The following is a 21,817-nucleotide window of genomic DNA, read 5'->3' as shown; positions in this document are numbered from 1 at the left end:
TTGAAATCCCAAGTGAAGTCGTTACACAGTATTTCTCTTCAGCAGGACTGAAGACAAACTGTAAAATTCCCCATTTCACTTCAAAAAAAAAAAATCAAGAAGTACTAAGTTGATTTCATACAAAAACATGACCTTTTATCCACCGTAGCTTTACCACTATTAGCATCAATTAATTCTTAAAACACACAAACATGCACATTTTCCCACATAATTTCCAGATAACTTAAGGGAGAAACTGTGACGGGGGAAGGAAACAATGGAGATAAAGCATACTGCAGAGAAATATGTTAAAATTTCTCACCGAAGTGCATTGATGTAAACAATTTCATCAGATTGGGGTGTGAATTTTGTAACAAACAGCTCACTTTGGTCAATAAACATCAGAACTGAAGCAGGGCCCCATGGAGCCCCTGGCCCAGAGAGCTGCTAGCATACCCCACCCTCCCCTCACATGGCTGACAGCTGATACAGAGACCAGGATGGTGCTATGATTCTAATGTGATCTTGGATACATCAATTATATCCAAATAACCATACCCCCTTCCTGGGCTCATTTTCCCTAAAGTAACACCTGAGGCAAACCGAGACTGTGAAGAACCCAAATCCTGACAAAATTAAATGATTAACTGGCTCATGTCTAGCTCCACCCCAAGTCTGAACAGAATCAGGCAAGACAATCATCTCTTCCAATGTCACGAAGAACTTCAGGAGTCAGATACCTGGATATACACAGCTGTTAGCAACAGGAAAAGCAAGCTTTTGCACAATCAACCCCAGTCAAGTCAGGTGACAGTGTGCTGCAGAGGAGTGCCACGCGGCCATTCTGCATGGACCCCAACTCCCAGGAGCAGGCTGCTTGAGCAGGGGTGCAAGTCAGGACAGTTTCTGAAAATTTTCTTACAAAAAAGTAACTGTTTTGTCATTGGGAAATCCCTTTAATTTACATTTGGATATCTTAGTGTTTAAATGTTAAAAAAAAAAAAAATTTAAACTTAAAATGTTTGTTTTAAAATCCATCAAGTCAAAACAGAGATATACATGTATATATAAATACATGTGTCTTTTGAATTTATCTATATTTTAGGTGCCAGACACAAACTCATAAGGTCCCCAGCGTCCAGCAGACCCTGTCCTCGGACTCACAATCTAGCACTCACCCCCATTCCTGCCGACCTCCGGCGCGCACAGCTCCACACGTCGCCCACCCGTACGCAGAGGGTGGCCGTCACCACCGCAGGGCCCCCCTAGGTGCAGTACACCCCACCCACCTTTGTCCCAACTACAGTCTGAGAGGCTGGCACATTGTCAGCCCCAAGAAAACAGGTGGAAGGAGGTTACAAGACAACCAGTAATGTTATGTTTCTATTAGGTCAGTTCACAAAGTTCATTTTCACGCCCCCCAAGCAAAAATGCATAAATCTATTTTTTCTATGTAACATCTTCATTTTGATGGCAAAGATTTATTTAATGGAACTAATTAGATTTTATCTTTGGTTGTTAATCTGGGTTAATAACCTAGTTAATCTAAGGTCTCTCACTTTCTTCCCCCAAAATACAAACACACACACACCCACCACACACGCATGCACACAGAGCATAAGTTTACTGCATCTTAAAAAACTCAGATTATAGTGCCAGGCGTCTCCCTTGAGTTTTCTCAAGAGAGGCATTCTTATGAAAGCTGTCTTCATCTTCATCCATTTATTTCTTTCCCCTTTGTCAGCTCTGCTCTTGTCTCTCTTTAATAATTTTTAGCAATCATTTTATTACATTGTTTTCATTCTAGAAATAAATTTTTGGTGGAGGATTTTCATTCTCAAGTTCAGAATGCTTAGACCTATACATACTTTATGTTCCATGTCCTACATCGAAGACAAGTGGAGGTCAGAGGTACCAGCAGTCCCTTCACAAGTGGGTCTGTTCACTTGAGTGTTCCCTGAAGCTGCCCTAGACAGCTGTCCACACTAGTTGGGGCTCTGAGGGACCTAAGTATGCCTGAATTTACCTGGCATGATGCTGTGTGCTCAGATCCTGTTCAGCCTGTAGAGGCTACAGATGAGAGCACACTCGTGCCTGAGGACCGCCAGCTGATGCTCATCAACTCCCGTGTCCTAGAGAAAGGACTGCCCCAGTACTAGCAGGGACATGCAGTCCATACCCACCAGGAGCACAGGACAGGGCAGGGGAGGCTGCAGCTGTAAAGGAGGTATCAGATATAGTAGCTTCCTTATCTGCACTATTCATGACAAGAATTGCTCATAAATAATTTAGGAAATACATGTCTTTATCAGAGAAAATAAATGTGCAGTAACAAAAAGCTTTGTTCCAAAAGCAAAGATGCTTCCAATTTGCTTTATTTTTTTTAACATTTATCTGTTTTTAAACTGAAAACTTGGAGATCTTTTACGTATACCACCACTTAATAGCTGTGGAACCTTTGGCCAATCACCTAACAGATATTTATTGAGCACCTACTATGCATTGGGTGAGGCAGGAAAGGCACCCAGGGCTCAGGTGCCAACTCCCACGTGCCAGTGTGAGAACAAGGGTCTCCTTAAATTCTGAGGCCTGGGTCCCTCACTTGCCTCACCCTGGCCCAGCCCTGGAACTAGGCACTAAAAAAAGAGGCCAACAACTCACTCTGTAGCACAATCCAGATGAGGAAACACAAAGGCATCTTGCACCTGTTATGTGCTTTCAACTGTGTGAGATCAACTTATGTTGTATAGGCTCATTACATTAGATTAATTAAAGGTTAGTGTTTTATAGATTAATGAATTCCAAGGGACATCCCATTTTCGGGTTGACACATGGCAGCCTCTGTGTTACAAGCTTGCCCGTTGGGGTGGCTGGTACACACACGGTACCTTCTCTCCCTCTGGCTCCAGGCTTCTCCCCAAGTCACTGCTGCCCAGGAGGGAAGGCTCGGTCTCTGATTCAGCTCACAGGAATAAGCAGATGCAAAGTAGACAGCTAACAGCAAGTAATCTGGGCTCTTATCATTTTTGCAAAACCCACTGGTTATACAGGGATTATCCAGATGGTACGGGGCGGCTGGATTATGAGAACACTCCAAGTGCATGCAGACAAGAGCACTGGGGTATAAAACCCTCTCTGTGAAGGCACCATTTTGGAAAGACATGTTCATGCTGCCTTGTTAAAACAAGAATAAGAGAATCCTAGAGGTTAGCTAATCCAGCTACTGTCCATGAATAAATTTTCTGTGTGTCACCATCAATAAATATTTATCTCGTCTTCTCTACTGACAGGAAAACTCATGATTTCAAGTGGACAACTTCAAAAAAACTGAATATTAGATTGTCTTCCTTACCTGAAACTAAACTGAATTTTTACACTGGCAAAAACAACTCCAGGGCACAAGTTTTCTGTATTACTGGAAGCTAAATTTATAATGCAGCTTCTTTACTGGAAGTACCTCTTCAAATACAATTTCCAGACATAAAACACTATTAAAACTTAAGCTGTCAGTAAAAACCCAATGTTTTCCATCAGACGTTAATCATCTACTATTTTCACATTTACACATACAACAACCAGCTACCTTAGAAATCTGTTACAATGCTGAATTTGGGATCCATCCCAGACCAGGAATAATGAACCTTTCATTTTGTAAGCCTGTTCCAACTGACTGGTAGGGGCTGCCTATAGTGCCATATGATGAAGTATGTCTCTAAGCTCAGTGCCAGAGCACCATGAGCAACTAGCAGTGCCTGCTGTAAGGGCTTAGGAGTGAGAGTTGTAGCACACACACAATATGGTTACAGGTAAGGAAAAAGATGGAGACAACTTCCAATACTATGGCCAACTGGACCCTTTGGTCTGTGTCTGTGCAAGTGTGTGTATCTGGGGGAGGAGCCATTGTTTTATACCCTGAGGTCTCCTCTGGAGTTACAGAAAAAAAACAAAACCACACAAATAAATAAAAACAAAACTCTAGTTCCTTAGTATCACGGCAGAAACAGAAAAATGGATGCAGTGACAGCTGGTCAATCCTTCCAATGGGAAAACTGCTGGTTAACTACCAAGCAGCACTGTGTACAGGCTGTGGGGTTCCAACTAGCTAGTCCCCCATTTCCTCATGCTGACGCATCTGTGAGCACCCTCCACGACTCTCAAAAGTAAAAGACTATGAATTTTTTCCTTAAACCTTTCATATCTGAGGCTGGGGGTATCCTACTGTCCACAAACATATACATGCTCAGTAGGCCACGGGGCACATAGAACATGGTGTTACGTGGTGTTATAGACATGTGGTAAACACTATTCTTAGTCTTCATTCTTCCCATTTATGTCATTCCTACTATATTAGAAACTCCGAAGCTCAAGGAACTATGACATAAACATTAATCCAAAAGAGTACCATCAAACACTGCCTGTCACACAACAGTGCCTTCCCCAACAGCTGTCTCTCGAGCTCAGCTGCTCAAAGTTCTGTGAGGAAAAGGCAGTTTGCTAATGCTACTTCTGGAAAGCTTTGAAGAATAAAGAAATTCAGATTAATATATAAACAGCCTTCATAAAATCATAAGAAAAAAATGATAATGGTAACCAATTTTCACACATATTGAAACAGCATGCTAATTAATATTGGTCATGTTATAGTATTCTGCTTTATAATGTAATTCACAATGAACAAATTTAACTTATTTATTTTCAATTAGCAGTCCCAATTATTTGGCACTAACAAAATTTCTAAAGCAAAGTGGACCAGGAAAAAGAAATCAATGTTCCTTTTGGCTTTTCTTGATAGTTTAAAAAGTAGAGAATAAATATGGGGAAATACAAATATAGCATAAGTATCGTAAATATAAACATAGTATAATATAAACTTGCTTTCTATTTCCATAACTACATCTCACGTGTCTATAATTTATGTCCATCTATTTTCTACAAGCCTGCTTTTTTTTTTTTTTTGGCTGCACTGCATGGCTTGCGGGGTTTTAGTTCCCTGACTAGGGACTGAACCCGTGCCTGCCCCCTGCAGTGGAATCCTAACCACTGGACCGCCAGGGAATTCCCAAGCCTGCTTTTTTTTTACTTAATTTTGAGGAACTGAAGAGACTTGCAGAAAACAGAAGCCAGTTTTATTAAGTGGTTAATAATTTTTAAATTCACAAATCACTTCCTGGATTTTTAACAGTTCAGCTATAGATGAGGCGACTCCTTATCCTATAGTCTTTCTAGAACCTGATCCCTTTCTTCTGGCCCCTTCACCATTGGGGAGTACCTGGGGGAACCCCAGTGCCCAGGTGGCTGAGGAGCGCCCCCAGGGAGAAGAGTCAATAGGGCACTCAAGGCCAGAGCCGACTCCAGGGCAGAAGTGCATCTGAGAAGCAGCCACGCCATCTGGATTTCACACACAAAGGCCTCGAGGCCAGGGCTGGCTCAGACCCAGGCGCCTGTCTCCAGGCCCAGCCTTTATTCCAGCAGCTACAGAGACAGCTAGGTCCCTGTTCCCATCTCTCCCCAAAGCAACTGCCACCATCACCATCCAACACATCTGGGTGAGTCTGTTTGTGTTGGGTCAACAGTCTTCTGATTGGACTGGTGGGATTTCGAATTCCACAATAGTGACTTCAGTAGCGTGCTGCCACAACAAAACAAGTATTCTTATTAATTTCCTAAAAGCAAAATGATAGAACCTAGAAATGGACAGAAAAGAATAGAAAAATAAACTGCCAGCATGTAATTCAATATGATTTTCAAAGGCTGGAATTTTTTAAGGATCCAACTATAGCTATCCTACTTTAACCATATAATGACTTTAAAAATGAAACTTTGGTAAGTCACACGAAAATTCACTGTAGATGATGAACATTTTATCATATGCCTTAAGCAAGAGACTAATGTCCAAATGGATGCATGTCTTATATCTAATGAGAGTTAAGTATTTTTTAACAACCCTATAGACTTCAATATGCCCTTTGACTAGTTCTGACAACAAAGCCCTCTTGGGAAAACTCTTGGTTGTCACAGTGACCACACCAGGAACATGCATCTGTACACACAGCATTCTGAAGCCACGTTAGATCAAAACCCTCACACATTCAGAAGCAGCTGCATCACCTACTTGAGTAGGTGGGTTTACCTGGAACCCACATAGCTTGGTTTTGGTTACCAGACTACCAAAGTGGAAAGCAAAGCCAGCGGGCATGTGGAAAACAAACTTGTCCCAAGGACCTTACGGAGCACTTTCACGTGGTTTATGAATCTCCTGCAAAGTGCCATTGATTTCGTTTCATCTACATATGGTCTAAGAATAAGTGTAGGTAAAACAAGATTTCAACATATTTTCAAATCTTGTCAACCAAGAACTCCTGAGAAAATGCTCTTTTTGGCATGATCAGACATTGCTGCTTTCCCATCTCATCCAGACCATCAAGAAGCTACAGCATTTTCTCGGTAAGAATAGTAAAATGCATAGTCACTTAGTAGATGTTTCAGGCTTGGAAACCTAAATCAGTGGCATCGTAAGAGTCAGTGTTTCCCATTAGCCAAAAGTAACATAGCAGTGACAAACAACTGTGTCTGTCCCATCCTTAAAAAGAAGTCAGAGGAGTGGGGAGGGGAGTGGAGGCAGGAGGAAAGGAAAAAGACATGCCTGCCAAATTCTCTTTGAAGCTACGGCCTTCTCCCACTCACCTCACCCTTCGCCCGTCCACCTCACACTAGTACCCCTTTCTCCTCCTTTCCTTTGTATTCCCCTGTGCCTCCCCCCCTCCAAATGAAGTCAAGGCACCTCCATCCAGAGCCTCACAGAGCTCATCTGAGTCACCCAGACTATACCACCCTTCTTCTCTTCTTCTCTTTGATCATGCCATTCCCCATGCCCTCCAGCCCCGGCCAGAACTAGCCTGCCACAGGCAAACTGACCCTGTCATTTCTCTGCGAGAGCAGCATCAGGCCCTATGGTGTGGTTTGCACACTCAGCCCTTCACCACAATGTGCCTCTCTCTTGCTTATGTTCAGAGGATGCTGGTCCATTTAGTTAATACTCTCCCCTGGGTTCTGCTTCCCCTATTGTCTGCTAACAGGCCAGCCTTTCCCAGGCCAGTAAGACACCTGTACCACCCAGGTGCAAATTAAATGATGAGGGAGTGGAGCATGCTGTGTGCTGCCAGCTCTGTGTTCCACAGTGTTTTAAACCCTCAGACTGGCAGCAGGGCAGAACAGACCAAGACTCTTACTTCCTGAGAGCACCTGGCACCTGCAGCTCACCTGTGACACAGAACTCCCTGAACCAGGCATGAGGGATGCACACTGCCCACTGCTGAGGGCATGAGCAGAGCACACCAGCCATATTCAGGCTGCTGTATGAAGCTGTGAATACTGCAAAGGGGAGCCCGACCTGGGATCTACCTGAGGGTCTCCAGGTTGTGACCACTGAAAGCTCCCGAGGAGTCTCTGCATAAAGATAACTATGTTTCTGGAACATACAAGCAAATGAAAGAAACAGCCTTTCACCATGAAAGCCAATGTGGTGCTGTGGAGCTGAGGACATGGCAGGAAGTGGGGCTGCATGGGACCCTGCAGCACTCAGCATTCTACGCCCAACAGAGACCCAAGGGGCTATAGGGACGAAGACGGAGGTGAACTGAAGTGGACGTCACAGCTGCGGAGCCAGGGTGGCCTGGGTGGGCCAGCACAGAAAACTGACCAATCCCATGCAAAGTTAGAAAGGTCCTTCTTTTCTGAGCAAATAAATCACACAGCGTGAGAAAAGAATGAGGATTTGTACATCTGGAACGTACTGGGCCTTTGAAAAGACTGTCCATTGACAACACTCGGTATTCACATGGTGCCTACAGCCCTGATCAAGGCAGTAGGAGCATCAGCTAGAGGTGGCCCTGCAGAGCCGGCATCACCTTCTCCAGCTACAGTCACACGCCACTCTCAGTACGACTATCTTCAAGTAAGGGTAGTGACAGATGGCTTCATTTTAAAGGCTTACAGAATCACAATTGTCTCACAGTAATTAGAAATAGAAACCTTAGGAATCTATAGTACTGAGTTTTTAGCATTGAAGAATCTCTCTAGTTTTGAGTTCCAAAGGTAAGACCCACTCCCACACTTGTCCCTGAACTGGTCAGCTTCACCCATGTTACCAGGCCTGCACTGACCTGCCATACAAGAAGGTGATTTGTCAGTATAGAGCCTTAGTTTAGAGGATGATCTAGTAATCTACAATTTCCACACTTCATAATATTCTTATTTTAGACTGCTTGTTTTGTGAAACTTTTCTATATTTCCTACTAAATATACAGTGACTTTTACATTCCCTACATTAGTAGATAAAGTTACCTAGAACAGAAAGGCATGATTTTCCCCCCAAAATTACACTGGCTCACTAGAAGAGGGAATACTCTGACCTCAACTTTTGCCAAAATTTCAAACAACATTTTCTGTCTTTCCACTTCTCCCTCCACCCCCAGAGTTGATCAGCCAGAGGTCTCTGAGGGAAATCATTACAAGTCCCCTCTCAGCTTCAGGGATGTGTGCAGCAATACACCAACTGCACAGAAGCGGCCCTGTGGACAGCTGGTGGGACCTCCCCAGGAACACTGACTTCTGGAAAGAGCGGACCATATCTCGTGGACAGCAGAGCAGACACTGCTGTTGCTCTGCCTGGGACATGCTAACCGCAGCAGGACAGCAATCATCAGGACTGTTTCCAGATCACAGTTCAGTTTAAAGCATACACCTGCTGTTTCATCATTTTACTGAATGAACACCATTGCTGGGATGCTACTGAGGAAAACAGCCTGTGGCTTGTCCTCCTTTCCTAAGAGCCCCAATGAAGCCCACCTCCTTTATGTGGGGACTCTCAGGGCGAACTCAGTTACGATCCTTCTAATGCTTTAAAAATGCACAAGAGATTACGAGGTACCGAGGAAAACAAACAATGGATTTTACAGTACATACATTCTGGTGGAAGTCTGTTCTTTCTAAAAGCAAGTCTCTCAGTTTTCTTTCTGCTTTCTGCCAAGCTAAACAGGACTCCGTAAACATACTGACGAACTGGCCTATAGAGCAGGGCGGCGGGAGGCAGGTCTTTGCTGGCTTCATCTTCAATAGAAACAGCAATTTTGATTTCACCCTTTGCATGGAAGAAAGCAGAATAATATTGCACGTTTTTCATGTTGAATTTACAATAAACTCACAGAAATATACTGTATTATCTCCAGTTAACGAAATTGCAATTCTATTCCAAATCAATTGCTTAATAAGTTGCCTACATCAAGATGTTTAGGAAGAGTTCATTTAGCAGGTTGTCGTCAAAACATATGCTCAAAGAGTCAAAATAAAATCTACATTGTTTTATTTTTAATCTGGAACCAAGAACTAAAGAAAACCATGTAGATGATCCCAAAGTCTTTGAAACAGTCTAGATAGATAACATCGGACAACAAACAGAATAGAAAATGCTGAGAAGTGGCAAATTTTATTTGAGTCAAGACAGCCATATGTAATGAAAGTCATAATTTTCAATGACCTATATAAAATCCAAGAAATGAGCATCCTGAAAATAAAACAGTCACAAATTTCCTTTACCAAGCTCTTCCATAAAAAATTACCATACACAAAAACGATCTACCTAAGAGAACTCTTTTAAGCGTTATTCATTTTTAAAGTGTTCGGCGTGTATCAGGCCTCTGCCCCAGTGCACCAAGTGCTCAACAGACGCGTCACCCTGAATGAGAGGGCGTGATGGTCACTAGGGGCAGAAAACGAAGGAAGCCCCGTTCTGTTCGTCACCCCCATCCACCTCTGCCAACACAGCAGGGGCTCTGTTGTGGCCCCAGGAGACAAATGACTGCTACGACCACCTGCACCTGAGACCCTGGTCCTGTCTTGAATATTTTATGCTATCAAGGTACATCTCAAGAGATTTCACAAGGAATTTTATTTATGTCTATTCATACCATAAAAATATATTTATGACCTCCAATGTATATTAACTCTATTGATACATACTTTTAATTATGTCATTGCATTTACTCTTTCTTTCACATAAATTTAATTTCAAAATTGGTCTTTTCCCTTATCAGAACCTTCATACTCATTAATCTAGTACCTACATGTGGTTAACACTCATCTAGTGAGTTATTACTCTCTCAATACTATGAGGCTTTGATAATTCTCTACATTCTTACTATGAAGCTTCACTTCACTGCAAATGTCTCAGCCTGGACAATTTAATACCAGAGCTACTCAGCTCCCAGGAGACAGCACACATTTTAGTCTAAACTTTTCCCAAATATATTGAAAAATTTTAGGTGGCACCTTAAAATCAGAAGATAGTCGAGTTCACTTTTCTCAACCACAGTGACTTTATCAATATTTGCCCTTGAAATCAGTGAGTACCGAAGAGGAGGACAGGCAGTTTGCATCACTCAGACTGATTTAACCGACAGTCCCCAAGTCAGATCCACCAGCATGGCAAGGCACAAACAGCAGGGAGTCCAGGGACCTCATATTCCAAACAACCACAAAGAGAAAGAGCACAATCTTCCCCAAACTCAGGTCCCTTTAAGCTTAGCAAAATCCTTTTCCCGCAACAGTAACTTTCACTTACCCTTATAATTTATGTTGGACCTGAAAAATAAAATGTTTACTTTATAACCATAATCTGAGAAGTGATACCACACATGCATACCCATGTCAATAGCAGATGAGACTTGGAGGCAATTACAATTTAAAAATACGTTAAAGGACCTGAATAAGTAGTACTGGTCTTCTTTTCCTTTATTTTATAAAGTATAATATTTTTCTTTATTTTATAAAATATAATATTCTTCATGTCCTTTAATTTATAAAACATAAAAGTAAGCAGTTCAAATCAGTCAATTAACAGTTAAAAGTCCAGCTCAGGAGTGCTGTGGAATGGGAGTGACTTTTGTATTTACTGACTCCATTCTACAAACCATAGATGGACTACAGAAAATAGGAAGAAAAAAGTTTGATCATATATGGTGGTATAGATACTGATGAAAACATGTTAAATATACATACAGTAATGAACCAATTCTGCATGAGAAACCTGGTCACCAAGTTAACTTGTTAAACTGTAGGTCTGTGACTATAAATGTAAAGACTACAAATCATTGAGGAAATTTAAGTACACACAGATCTATTCAAGACACTAAGATTCAGAAACAATTAGTACCACACTGTGTATCTATTTAAGCATACACTTAGTAAGATAATAATAAATCGACGAGGTCCTGTATTCCATTTTTTGCTACAAGTGCTCAGTGAGGTAGAGGAACAAGTCGAGTTACATGAACTGCTATCAGCCACTCAGAAGTTGGGTATGTCTAGGACACGTGATAAATCAGATATTGAATGTGACATCACAATTTAACTTGACACTGTAGCAAAAATATGATGTAGGAAATTTTGAAATTAGAAATAAAAAGAATAAAATTACAAATTAGAAAATGACACGACGTGCCATTAATTAGAAGTTTCAAAAATATTTTGTATTAAATTGAAGAGGAAAATAAGACTCTTCCCAAGTTCTTCTTTTATTGTAAGCATAAATTTCCATCTTTTTTCTCAAAGTTTAGAAAAGGGAAAATGAACTTTGTTTCAAGTAGCTTGTAAGATAAAAAGCAGTTCCAAAAGGAACAAGGACACACTCCACAGGAGTGACCACTGTGAGATGACGGCCACAGCCCCAGCCCCTGTGCATACCTTTGTCAGGACGTGGAAGATGTAGGGGTACATCAGCCCCTTCTTGTGCCGGTGCTCGGCCACTCTCAGCACCTCAGGCGCGACGGGGGGCAGGGGCGGGGTGGTGATGTCCATGTGGTTCCTGGTGGGCATGGACAGGAGGCACGGAATTGGCTGAACAGTGCCAATCTGGCTCCCCTTTCCCTCAGCAAGCTGGCTGCCCGAAGAGGCAGTGGACGAACCTTCTGCCTACAGAGCAATGGGTGAGAGGGGAAAATGGTTTCATGTCACATTTCCACTCCTTTAACCTGTCTGTCCACTTGCAACACAGAGTCCTATCCAGAGAGACGTGATTAACAACTTCGCCAATGAGGACAAGGGAACTATGACCCACTCCTCCTTGGACAGTGGAAGTGGTAAACGGACACCCACTATGCCTGTGTTGGGGGTGGGAGCCTGGAGGACTGCTGCAGCTTCTGCTGGGTGACCCCCACCCATGGCTCCTCCCTTGGGATCCCCGTGGGGTGAGTGGCCTTCTGTGGTTGCTAACCCTGGTCCCACCTGGCTCTCCCCATGTGGTCAACTCCTGTGTTTCTGCTTTCCTTGGAGACCCTTCCTAAACTAAATAGGCATCATCCTCTCTACAGATAAAAAAACTAATGCTCTGAGAGGGTATGTCTTTCGTCCGTGGTAACAAGACCCGTAAGTCATGGACCTGGGACTCAAAACTAGGCTCGAGTCAGGCCTGCTCTTCACCACCACCACCAGTTGTTATTTAAAGAAGAAACAAAAAACAAACCTCAGGCATTCTCCTAGGTCATTAAAAGCCCCAAATTAAGTATATGTAGAGAACTATCTACCAAAAATTAAAACCAAAGAACATGGGCTTCCCTGGTGGCGCAGTGGTTGAGAATCTGCCTGCTAATGCAGGGGACACGGGTTCGAGCCCTGGTCTGGGAAGATCCCACATGCCACGGAGCAGCTGGGCCCGTGAGCCACAATTGCTGAGCCTGCGCGTCTGGAGCCTGTGCCCCGCGACGGGAGGGGCCGCGATAGAGAAAGGCCCGCGCACCGCGATGAAGAGCGGTCCCCGCACCGCGATGAAGAGTGGCCCCCGCTTGCCGCAACTGGAGAAAGCCCTCGCACGAACCGAAGACCCAACACAGCCAAAAATAATAAATAAATAAATAAATAAGAAAATCCTTTAAAAAAAAAAACCAAAGAACAAGCTAATACCATTAAAAATGATGAGTCAGATCTATATATACTAACATAGAAATATGTGCATGGTAAACTGTCAGGTGAAAAATACCCATTCTGTAACAGTCAATCACCAAAATACAGAATGTATGTACATGAATAGGAAAGAGTGTGGACACCAAATGATTACCTCAGTGCTGGATTGCTGCAAGGCAGCAGGACCAAGGGGAGGAAAGGCAAAGGGAGAGTCTTAGTTTTCTCTTTACAAATTTTAGCAAAGTCCTAATTGTTTACCAAGAGCAATTATTATTTTTGCAGTAAACTGTTTTTTCTCACAGTAAATCCTAGTAATAATAATTGCTCACTGATTTTGTGGCACCTTAAAAAATATACATTTTTCTGTTTTGAAACGAAATGTATTCTTTACAGTGGTATGCAACAAGTGCTTAATTTTATCCATTAAAACGTAAAGTGCCAAAATTAGTCTTAAGATGAATAACTCATGGATAACTCACGAGTGTTTTGTACACTTTCCATTCCATAGAATGTAGACATGAACAACTGAAAATGCTTTGGGAGGTACTTTGCAAATAGTAGGCATCCAGAAAGCATTTCTGTTACCTATTTGCAGGATAATCATTCAACAGTGAGAATATTGCAGAGTTTTAAACAGATTTCTAATATTCCATCACCTTATATAAAACAAGCCCTCTTCCAGCCTCACATGTGGGGACAGATGTGGCTTTGTAAGTTAAACAGATATTTCTAGAGATGAATATTAACAGGTAGAAATAGAAAAAAAAAGGAAAATAACATTTAGTTTATCTTTTTCATTTTTAATGTATACATCCCAGGTGGTTTTCTCACTTAATCACCACAAAAACCCTACAAGAAATGAGGGCTCTGGAAGGCTATGCAGCGAGCAGAGAGAAGAGGATCTCTACTAGGTCACCACCCTGCCTTGTGAAAGAAAGCAGGCTGGCAGCAGCACAGCCCTGGGGTTCCTCCTTCCTCTCTCACCCCTGCCAATGTATTACTCATAAATAACATGCTTCAAAAAAGAGAGAGAGCATTTTACTTTAAACCAATCCCTGGCACTACATGCTGAGAGAAGGAGAATTTGAAAGAATAAAAGGCATAGACTTACTACCTTTGTTTGGTCTCCTGAGTCTCCCCGTGCTTGAGGTTCTGAATGGCTTCCTGTCTTCTCCCAGCCAATTTTGTTCCCACTGATATGGCTGAACATAAAATGAACAAGAATACTGATTAGTGTCGACCACTTCCCACACGTGCTCATAATAATAAGAGCCTGCACTAAGTCTACAGACTCAGTGATACCTTATGCTTTCCTGATCTCACCTCCCCCAACAACCTATCTCCAGAGAGAATCCTATCACGGGAACACTTTCCACCTACTTCAAACAGGTAGGTGGTAACCACCCACTGTAGAAGAGAAATCAAGCACCTAACTTATGCCTCACTGCTCGGCTTAAAGATGGTCTAGGATGTGCTAGTGCCTCAGGATACAGAGGAGACAAATGCAGACCTCGCCTTTGGGAGCTCAGTCATCTTGGAGAAGTAAGATTAAAAAAATCATATTTAATTGATAATTATCAGGCAGTAGAAGATTGAATGTTCTCTGGGTCACATGTTACTCAATTTATAAACAAATGTAAGGTATTACATGTCAAGTGACAATTCAGGGGGGCATTCCTATTCGTGGAAAGGGGCATGGGAGCTAAGGCTCGGGATAACTCACACGAACAAGTCAGAGGTGGGAGGGCGCCTTCCAGGCCCAAGGAGAGGGAATGGATTTGGTAAGCTCAGAGAACAGGGAGTTAACTGAATCTTATTTGGGGAATAACTTTATTTGGCAAAGTAAAAGTGGGAAAAAGAGATGGGGAAGATTACAGAGTATCTTAAATGCCAGAATGAGGTATTTCAATCAGTGTTGTTAAAAAACTGTGGGTTGTGATCCATTAGTAGCCTGAGAAAACAACGTAGTGGATTTAACATGCATTTTTTAAAAAATGAAATGGGGGGGGGGGCTTCCCTGGTGGCGCAGTGGTTGAGAATCTGCCTGCCAATGCAGGGGACACAGGTTCGAGCCCTGGTCTGGGAAGATCCCACATGCCACGGAGCAACTAGGCCTGTGAGCCACAACTACTGAGCCTGCGCGTCTGGAGCCTGTGCTCCGCAACAAGAGAGGCCGCGATAATGAGAGGCCCGCGCACCATGATGAAGAGTGGCCCCCGCTTGCCACAACTAGAGAAAGCCCTCGCACAGAAACAAAGAATAAATAAATAATTAAAAAAACAAAAAACAAAAAACAAAAAAACACTTAAAAAAAAAAAAATGAAATGGGGAATTCCCTGGCGGTCCAGTGGTTAAGACTCCACACTTCCACTGCAGGGGGCACAGGTTTGATCCCTGGTCAGGGAACTAAGGTCCCACATGGTGTGCAGTGCAGCCCCAAAAAAAAAAAAAAAAAAAGAAATGGAATAGACCAGATGCAGTGAATGTGGTATGAATGCTATTATTTCAAAAACTCTTTGTGCATTTGTGTATTATGGGCCACACTGTAAAAGAAAATTTACTTCGGTACCTGGGCAAATTTTGTGAAAAGCACTATCCTGGAGGAGGAGAGAATCTAGAGGGGCTTGAGCAGGGATGTAATGCTGGTGAGCTGTAGGGATGGCCTGGGCCACTACAGGCATCCACCCTTCACTTGTCCCTTCCCCTGCAGGGCTCCACGCCAAAATTACCTTCTAAAACCAGTGCTGGCCACAAGGCAAGCCAAGCCAACGTAGAAAGCTTTTACTTGGTTTGCCTTTCTGACTCGCATGACAAACAGAGATTTTAAGACTTGGTAATTCTATCTTCCAAGCGACTTCATTTTAGTTCTACTTAAAAAAAAAAAAAAAAAAAAAAAAAGCAGTTGCAAAAAAGAGGAGAGATGAGAAGCCTGTCCCATCTTAAACCAAGAACCGTGTCCCATGTTGTGATATTTTGGAGTCTAATTCTAGCTCCTTGATCCCAGTCACGGGATGGGATACCCCAATACCTCCGCATGAAACAAGGTCGCCCACATACCCAGTTATCCAGCATCCGGGCTCCCTATCTTCAGTGAGGACTCAGAGAAACCACTGTTCTGTCCAAGTTTGCTACTCATGTGTGCAACCTCAGGCTACAACTTTGCAAACCCAGAGGAAACCCAAGTGATGAGAAGGCATAAAAATAAATCTAGGTATTCCAAGAGCATAGTGATCCATCCTGTTTAAAATCCGAGAGAAAAGCAGCTACTACATGAGTGAGCAGATAAGAAGCTGGACAAATTGATTAGTGAATCAATTATTTGCTGAGTGTCTACTGGTCAGGACATGTTATGTGATAACTGTGCCAGGACCTGTGAAATAGGGAAACAGACAGTGGACAATCTTGTCATACATACATCCAAAGTGAGTATTCCATTAGAATGTGGTATAGAGCTGCTTAAAAGGTTGGTGACTTTTATTCTGTGAAATTTTAGAACAAATTATTTGGATATTTACATGTTTTATAAAGAAACGTAACATTTGTTACCTACAATTTTAAACATTTAAGTATAACATATCAATAAAATGCACACGTGAACAGCTTAATGAATGTCCACAAACTGAACACATCATGTAAGCAACCAAATCAAGACTCAGGGCTGACATCCCAGGATCCCCTTCTTGACCTGCTCCAGACACTGCCTCAAGGGCAACGGTTATTCTGACTTCTAACAGCAGCAAAGACTTCTTCTATCTGGTTTTGAACGCGATATAAAAAGAATCATGCGATTGTACACTTTTCGTGTCCAGGTGTCTTGGCTCAACAATACTATTGTACACAGTGCTGGTTCGGTCTCAGTGCTGCATGCATTCCATTGTGGGGGCACGCCACAGTTGGATCTGTAATCCAGCCCTGCAGGAGATCCCTGCCCTTGATGCACTTAGTATTTTGTTGTTCTTGTGTTAGCCTTTTGGGAGGGAATGCAGTGAATCTCAGCATAGTCTAATTTGCACTTCTCTGATAATGATGAAGATAAGCATCTCTCCATGTGTGACATCTTCTTTTGTGTTGTGCCTGTTCAAACATTCTACAATAGGTGGAGAATGTACAGAATGTTCTTATGGACTTACAGGAAGAAATTATACGTTCTGGATACAAGTTCTTGGTCAGGTGTATGGACTGCAATTATCTTCCATGACCTACTGGACTGCCACCCTTCCCTCTTTACAACAGATTGACGTTTTTGTATACATGTGATGCCTCATCTCGTACGACTTGGCTGCAACTGGGTGCAGCCTTCCCTGACCACCCCCCATCCTTGCTATTCTCATTTCTGTGTTTCCTTCATGGCATGCATCATATTCAGCACTATTTCTAATTACTGTCTGTTTTCATCATTCAATTATAAACTCCATGAAGATAATAAGACCTTAGAGTCACTACTAAACAGGTGTCCAACAGTTGAATGAATAAATCACATAACTGTAGCCTACAGGTATATGGCAAAGAAGGTATAAAACCTGGGTTTTATATGGGTACAGTGTGGTGGGGAGACCATACCAACACTACTCAAGTGGAAAGCTTGTCCCACTTAAGATCACATAGAATTTTTATTTATAAACCTTAGTTTTGTTTTATATAGATTATCAAACTAAAAATAATGTAATAATCTAAATGCTCATAAGACCTTTTATTTTTATTTATTTATTTATTTATTTATTTATTTATTTAAATTTATTTTTTTGGCTGTGTTGGGTCTTCACTGCTGCGCGAGGTCTTTCTCTAGTTGTGGCGAGTGGGGGTTACTCTTCATTGTGGTGTGCAGGCCTCTCTTGTTGCGGAGCACGGGCTCTAGGCACGCGGGCTTCAGTAGTTGCAGCATGCAGGCTCAGTAGCTGTGGTGTGTGGGCTCTAGAGCGCAGGCTCAGTAGTTGTGGCGCACGGGCTTAGTTGCTCCGCGGCATGTGGGATCTTCCTGGACCAGGGCTCGAACCCGTATCCCCTGCATTGGCAGGTGGATTCTTAACCACTGCACCACCGGGGAAGTCCTTCATAAGACCTTTTAATACTGTACTATAAAATCTAAAATTCTGCCTGAAAATAATCTTGACAATGGCCAATTTTTTTAAAGTCCAGAATATTTCAATAGGATAACTATATCACTTTACAACTTAAGAAAACAAAATATTTGAATATAACAAATGCCTTGCTTTGAAGAACAAGATAGATTAGAGATTTCAGAATTATTTGTATATTCAGTTAGGTTCCATTCTATACAACTGCTCCCACCTCATAATCACATTTGGAACTGCTAATGTCGATGTGACGTTTCATCAGCTGTGCCCTGGGGAGACCTGCTGAGACCCATGCAGGCCACAGGGAATTCTGCGTGTGTTCTCAAGTTGAATTTTCCTGCTCACCCCAAGGCAAAACTCTCTGCTGGTAAAATTCAGGTTGAGAGAGAAGGAATCCACTCACAGCCACAGCAAAAGTGACTGGATTCAAACCCAGACCCACCATTCCAGACATTACCACATGCTATTACCAAAAAGCCATAAGATGCGCTTATGACGCAGCAGGCAATCAACAGAAAAGAACTACCCTCATACCAGATTGGTGGCAAGGAGAAAGGCCAGCATCACACCACTAGGTTCTGCGGACTCTCAGGAGGCGATGCAAGGCCTCACTGCATTCCAGGACACCTGGGGCTTTTTCTGCAGTGAAGCTGGTTGAAAGTAGCCAACTCTCCTAACTACTGAATTCTCTCCTACACATTTTTGTAGTCAGCAGGTTGGTGACGCTAGGATGGAAATAGACTGGTGTCCATTTACACCACGTGTAAAAGTGTCTGACCAGTCACATGCCCCCCTGCCATGGGTGTGGTTTGTTTTTATGGAACAGAAAAGGAAGATAGCATTGACCACAAGCTGACTTACTTGTCAATAGGAAAGAAAGAAAAGTCAAATAAAACTAAAGGGAAGGGCTTCCCTGGTGGCACAGTGGTTGAGAATCTGCCTGCCAATGCAGGGCACATGGGTTCGAGCCCTGGTCTGGGAAGATCCCACATGCCGCGGAGCAACTAGGCCCGTGAGCCACAATTACTGAGCCTGTGCGTCTGGAGCCTGTGCTCCGCAACAAGAGAGGCTGCGATAGTGAGAGGCCCGCGCACCGCGATGAAGAGTGGCCCCCACTTGCCACAACAAGAGAAAGCCCTCGCACAGAAACGAAGACCCAACACGGCCATAAATTAAAAAAAAAAAAAAAAAAAAAAAACTAAAGGGAAGAAGCAAAACATGAAAGATCAAATCTTCAGTAGCACTATCTAGTATATGTGTGTAAGGTCACAGATATGGTTAAATCATGTAAAGCTTCAACAAGCATGCATACATTTTCATTTCCATATACTCCCTAACTCGGGAATGGAAAGGAGACTTGATCCACAGCCTGTTCTCATTCAACAGACCCCCAAGAATTCTGAGGAAGGGACCTGGCAGTCAGGTGCTCCTATGACAGAGGGTGAAGATTTGAGCTCCCTGACAAGGGAAGCCACAAGATTATCACATACAAACACCCTAGGTACAGTCTCCCTATGCCCCAAATTAAGCTAGCGTCACACATTCAGATTCTTTCATAAAAAGCTGGTAACAGAGAAGTTCTGGTCTTGTTCCTATGCAGCAGTCAGATGGGCCTCTTGTCCCGAATGCTACTCTTTCGTGTTTGTCAGGACTTCTCATGCTTTTCCCACCCAAGTGAAGGTTCAGAGACACCTGAGTCAGATGAGCTCGACATAAAATGCTTACATGGGTCAGTAGGTGGCTAGAACAAATAAAGACCCTCTCCCTATGATGGCATAGATAATTATTAATTTTTACCAAACATAAAAATTCAGAATAGTTTTTCTGAGAAGATATTAGAAATGTTACCTTATATTAAAAAATCAAAATATAAATGCAAAGTAGCCATTTGTCTGGCACAACAGCGTAACAATCTGAAAGGAAAATGTGCAGCTGTATTTAGCCTGTCTGGGACTGGGTACCCTAGGGCAGGGTAACATGTAATTGTCTTTGCAAATCACACAGTTTCTTTGGAGAGGAAGCCTGACAGGACTCAGAGTAGAACACCAATACCACTTAAAGGAAAAAAGATGCATTAGAAGAAGCATGTTTCCTAGGACACCAGATCAAGGGCGCTAAATGAAATTCTTTAGGTATTTTACATTAAGAATGAAGTCATATGTTTTGGTATTTTATTGGACCATAGTTAGTTTTTAAATAATAGTGATAGCTGTCACTTACTGTGGTTACTCATCAACTGATTTAAATCACAAACAACCCAGAGCCCTCCCATTCACATTGGGCACATTGGGCCCAGGGAGCTCTAGGTCACATAACCCCAAGTGGCAACTGGTATCTAGCAAGACAAGCCATGGGAGCTTGGGGTATTGGGTCCTGACAGCACTGGGTCTCTGCACTGGTTAACAGTCTCTCAGGCACTGACAGCGACCTTCTATAGCCCAGATCTGGTCCCACAGGGACCACATGGGGGCGTGCAAAGCTTATACAACTGATGCCGCCATGACACGATACCTCGAAATCGATGTGTACGTAAATGTACAGGGAAAGAGAACAAATCTATACAAATGAAGTCACAAAGTGGAGAAAAATTAAGTTAGTCTTCTCTCCTAATAGGACTTTTAAATATCTGTTTAAAAATGTCAGTAATGACATGCAAAAACACCGAAGCAATATTCAGTGTACTCATACATATTTACACTTATACATACAAATAAGAATACATACTTACAGAAGTGTAGTCAGTATAAAAAGGAAAAAAGGTAAGTTGCTGTCCCTAAGATAAGATCTCATTATTGTAAAAACCCTATGTTAGTATATGCAGTAAAAAATAAGGTGTTTGAATATTCACCAATCTTTTGAAAACAGTTGTCTCTCTAGAGGTGGGATCACGGGGGAGTTCCTATATTGTATTTTCTAATGTTTGAATTCTATAACTGTGTATTGAAATGGCAATTAGAAAGAAGATACAAAATAACTGAAAATTAGCAACCTCAGATCAGACTCAAATTCTAAAAGCCAATAAATCTATGAAAATAATATAAACACCTCCACAAGAATTCAACTGTAATTCTTAATTCAACCAAAATAGAATTACAAAGATTTGACAAAGACCAGGAAAGAAGAAAAGAAAAACAAGAATACAGCCTGAGGTTTGTTTTGGTTTTGTTTTTTTACATTTTAACCAATAATAGAGAAAGAAGTATATGTTGATGATACTCTAAGAAAAGGAATAGGAAAAAAAAAAGTTATTTTGTTAGAAGGCAACACATTCCTTTCTTATTTTACTTCAAAATAATTGTCCTGGAATAGCTGCCCAGGCACCGGCCTATGTCCTTTGACACACAAAGAACCACAGCAAGAGCAGCAGGCTGCGTTTCTACAGAAGCGAAGCCACCAAGGAGACTCGGGACAGCTTCAGCCCTGGCCCGGACACCCGACTCACCATAGCTGTGTGCAGGGGGGCCTCTCGTAGCCTAAGACTCCTCGTCTGGCACAGACCTGCAAACCCTGCAGGGACACGTGCTGACTTCAAGAGAACAACAACCCAGGAAGTCCATTCCAGCAGTGTGATGGGAAAGACACCTGAACACTCCCAGCTGAAGAGACTAAAATGCCAGGTAAGGTATTAAAAAAAAGGGAGGGAGATAAAGGACAGGGCCTGCCGAATGCATACATACACACATACAGCAAAGGTGCTACCATCTGAACCTGAAGACCAGGCAAGAGGCACTTTCACACCTGGCAACTCCTCCATAGGACACCTTGGCACGTACTTCCTTTCCCATCAGGACATTCTTTGGAGTGGCTCC

General features: G+C 42.5%; 1 protein-coding gene across 1 annotated transcript in view; it reads right to left on the bottom strand.

Moving 5' to 3' along the window:
- Window positions 1–21,817, bottom strand: part of FAM120A (family with sequence similarity 120 member A) — a 105,418-nt gene that overhangs the window by 28,237 nt on the left and 55,364 nt on the right. Inside the window, exons 8-10 of the mRNA XM_007182017.2 lie at window positions 14,048–14,135; window positions 11,719–11,946; window positions 8,944–9,118 (exon numbers count right to left, since the gene is read on the bottom strand). Of these exons, the coding sequence (XP_007182079.2) occupies window positions 8,944–9,118; window positions 11,719–11,946; window positions 14,048–14,135 (491 nt within the window). The remainder of the gene's footprint in view (window positions 1–8,943; window positions 9,119–11,718; window positions 11,947–14,047; window positions 14,136–21,817) is intronic.

This window comes from Balaenoptera acutorostrata, chromosome 6 (genome assembly GCF_949987535.1).
Source record: "Balaenoptera acutorostrata chromosome 6, mBalAcu1.1, whole genome shotgun sequence".
NCBI lineage: Eukaryota > Metazoa > Chordata > Mammalia > Artiodactyla > Balaenopteridae > Balaenoptera > Balaenoptera acutorostrata.
This window is presented reverse-complemented; position numbering and strand designations above follow the sequence as displayed.